Raw genomic sequence first — 2,500 nt, 5'->3', positions numbered from 1 at the left:
TAGAGACCGATTAGTGGGCACGCACATATCCAACAATGTTGAAAGAGGATTGGTAAACGGCTTGAACTTCATTCAACATTCGCGACAACAAACGAAATGTTGAATGGTTGTTGAAGCAAAGTTGAAACGCTTTTAAACTCATTCAACATCGATTCAACTTCGATTCAACATGTTTCAACACGGTTGAAAGAAGGGGGGGGGGGGGGTGTGGGGAGAGTGGCAAACGGTTTTAACAAAATCAAACGAATGTTAAATCAAAGATCCCGCTGAACGGCATAAGTGTGTTATGAAGAAAGAAACGCGAGGTGAACTGATTTGAGATGATTGTCGCCGAATATGCTCTCCCCTTTAAAACATTACAACTTTTTAAAGTGCAAATCGCTCTCGAAAGATTTAAGGTAGACTACAGTAAGAAAAAAAACACAGGTAATGCGACCTACCGTTTTGAAGACCTCGCAATTGGATGTATCCTCTGTAGTCTATGAGAAGACATAATTTATCCCATCGGCACTGCCACTTAAGCGACTTACTCGAAAACATTTCATTAGTGCAGCCGGTAGGACTGGCTTTGCAGGTAACCTTTGGCATAAATGTGGACGGGTCTGCAAGAAAATACGATAACAACGAAAAGTGAAAACGTTCAAAAGCTGAGTAGCATTTTCATCGGTTAAACCAAGAAAAAGAAAGCGGGAAAGGACTTTCCAGTGGAAAAACAAAACCAGAAAAACACTTGTAAGTGGAGGTTTCTAAAAACAATTTGAAGTAAAAATAACGGTAAAAAGACGCGACGTTTCGACCAAACTTCGGTCATTATCAAGCCAAAAGTGAAGATAAAAATTTTTGCATAAGTGTAAATATAAAACAAAGAAGTAAAAGTATGTAAAGTATGAAAATATAAAAAGGATGTGTTAAAAAACATGCACTTAATTGTTGTGACTTCTATCTTAGAAAAGTAATATTATAACCAGAGCCCGGTCTGCAATGCGACGCGTCACTTGAGAGCAGATCCGAACGAAAAAGGCGTTTGTACTTACAGCCGAAAATTAAAGTTGATAACGAGTAAAAAATATAAAACTTAAAAACGAACAAGAACAAACCATTGAAATCGATACTCTAGCGTTGAAAACCCGGGATTGAAAACGAGGCCAGGTCCCCGAGAACTTCCATATATAAAATAGTTAATGAAAACGTACCGTGAGACGAAGCCTATGGTTTAATGTCTTTAAATTTGGAGTCTAACAATTTACATCTGTCACTGCGAAGGCTGCTCAGTTTTTGTCATCAGTTATTATAATTAATACTATTTAAACTGACTTCATATCAGACCTTTGATAACATCATTCTATTTCTACGTTTAAAAAAAAAGAAAGAAACTTTCCGGATTTTATCAATATTATCACATTTCTTCCAAACAGATCTCGTCGTAGTTACACTGTTCCCACTAAGCTATGATTTCACAGACAATTAGCTGGATCCTTCACATGAACATCTGCCTTTTTTCATGCAGAAGCTATTCCAGATCCAAAGTATTCACCTTCAAATTTTCTTCTTTTCATTCCTGATTCATACTGATGCTTCATATTGGTATCGAGTATATACGGGATTTATCTTTTGGGTAAACGGAAACACGCATCGGGTTTCGGATAACGACTCAGAAAACGTTTGCTCTTATGTATACCGCGTTATTGGTCAAATCCAGTATCAGGTTGAATCCGTATTTACCTACGTTAAATTGGCGATCCTCATTTTACCTAGGTTGAATATGTACTCTACCTAGTTTAAAGCAGCTATCAACCCTCCAAAAGGGACTGAAAACACCTTTTCCTTCCCTCGACCTCTGTGTTACGGATCTCAACACATGTTCTGAATGTTTCGTATCATCTTATTGGTTTCTGTTTTCACTTGTACACTTATCCATTCACTCTCAACATTACAACATAGTGAGGGAACAAAGAACTGTACTGCACTTATCGGTATTTGAACTCGGACTCTCCAGATCTATAGTCCTGTGTCTTCACCACTACATGATAACGACGAACAAGCTCAACCAACACAGTTCTTTCCATTATTTACTTTTGTATAATAAGTCAATTGATCGTGATATCCATGTATATTAACCAAAACTAATCCTGATCTGACCCTAATTTTCTCTCTAGGCTTAATTTAGGCTTCAAAAAGAGTTTCTTCAATTCATCTGAGTGCGTATTCAACCTACATAAAACGAGGATCACCAATTTAACCTAGGTAAAAACGGATTTAACCTGAAAATGGATTTTAATTACCGGCAACATATACAACTGTAAGCATACTCTTTTAGCTTACTATCCACAGTTCTTCACCATAATTGTGGCTGATAAATAAAGCAAATTCTAATTACCTTTGCCGTTTACGAATCCTCCTGCCTTGCCCTGCCGATCTATTCTTGTGGCTTCGCAGTTGATGTTTCGTGCTGTTTTCATTGTCTGGTTACTTGAACAATTTAAATTCAGCATTCCAAAGT

General features: G+C 37.3%; 1 protein-coding gene across 5 annotated transcripts in view; it reads right to left on the bottom strand.

Moving 5' to 3' along the window:
* Positions 1-2,500, bottom strand: part of LOC138019514 (adhesion G-protein coupled receptor D1-like) — a 71,906-nt gene that overhangs the window by 48,913 nt on the left and 20,493 nt on the right. For all 5 annotated transcript variants that reach the window (XM_068866333.1, XM_068866331.1, XM_068866334.1 and 2 more), the window contains exons 4-5: positions 2,378-2,500; positions 441-602 (exon numbers count right to left, since the gene is read on the bottom strand). The exon at positions 2,378-2,500 is cut by the window's right edge and continues 63 nt beyond it. In XM_068866333.1, coding sequence (XP_068722434.1) covers positions 441-602; positions 2,378-2,500 — 285 coding nt within the window. The remainder of the gene's footprint in view (positions 1-440; positions 603-2,377) is intronic.

The sequence above is a fragment of the Montipora capricornis genome, chromosome 10 (assembly GCF_036669925.1).
Source record: "Montipora capricornis isolate CH-2021 chromosome 10, ASM3666992v2, whole genome shotgun sequence".
Classification (NCBI taxonomy): domain Eukaryota; kingdom Metazoa; phylum Cnidaria; class Anthozoa; order Scleractinia; family Acroporidae; genus Montipora; species Montipora capricornis.
Note: the sequence above shows the minus strand (reverse complement) of the source record. Positions and strands in the feature narration are given on the sequence as shown.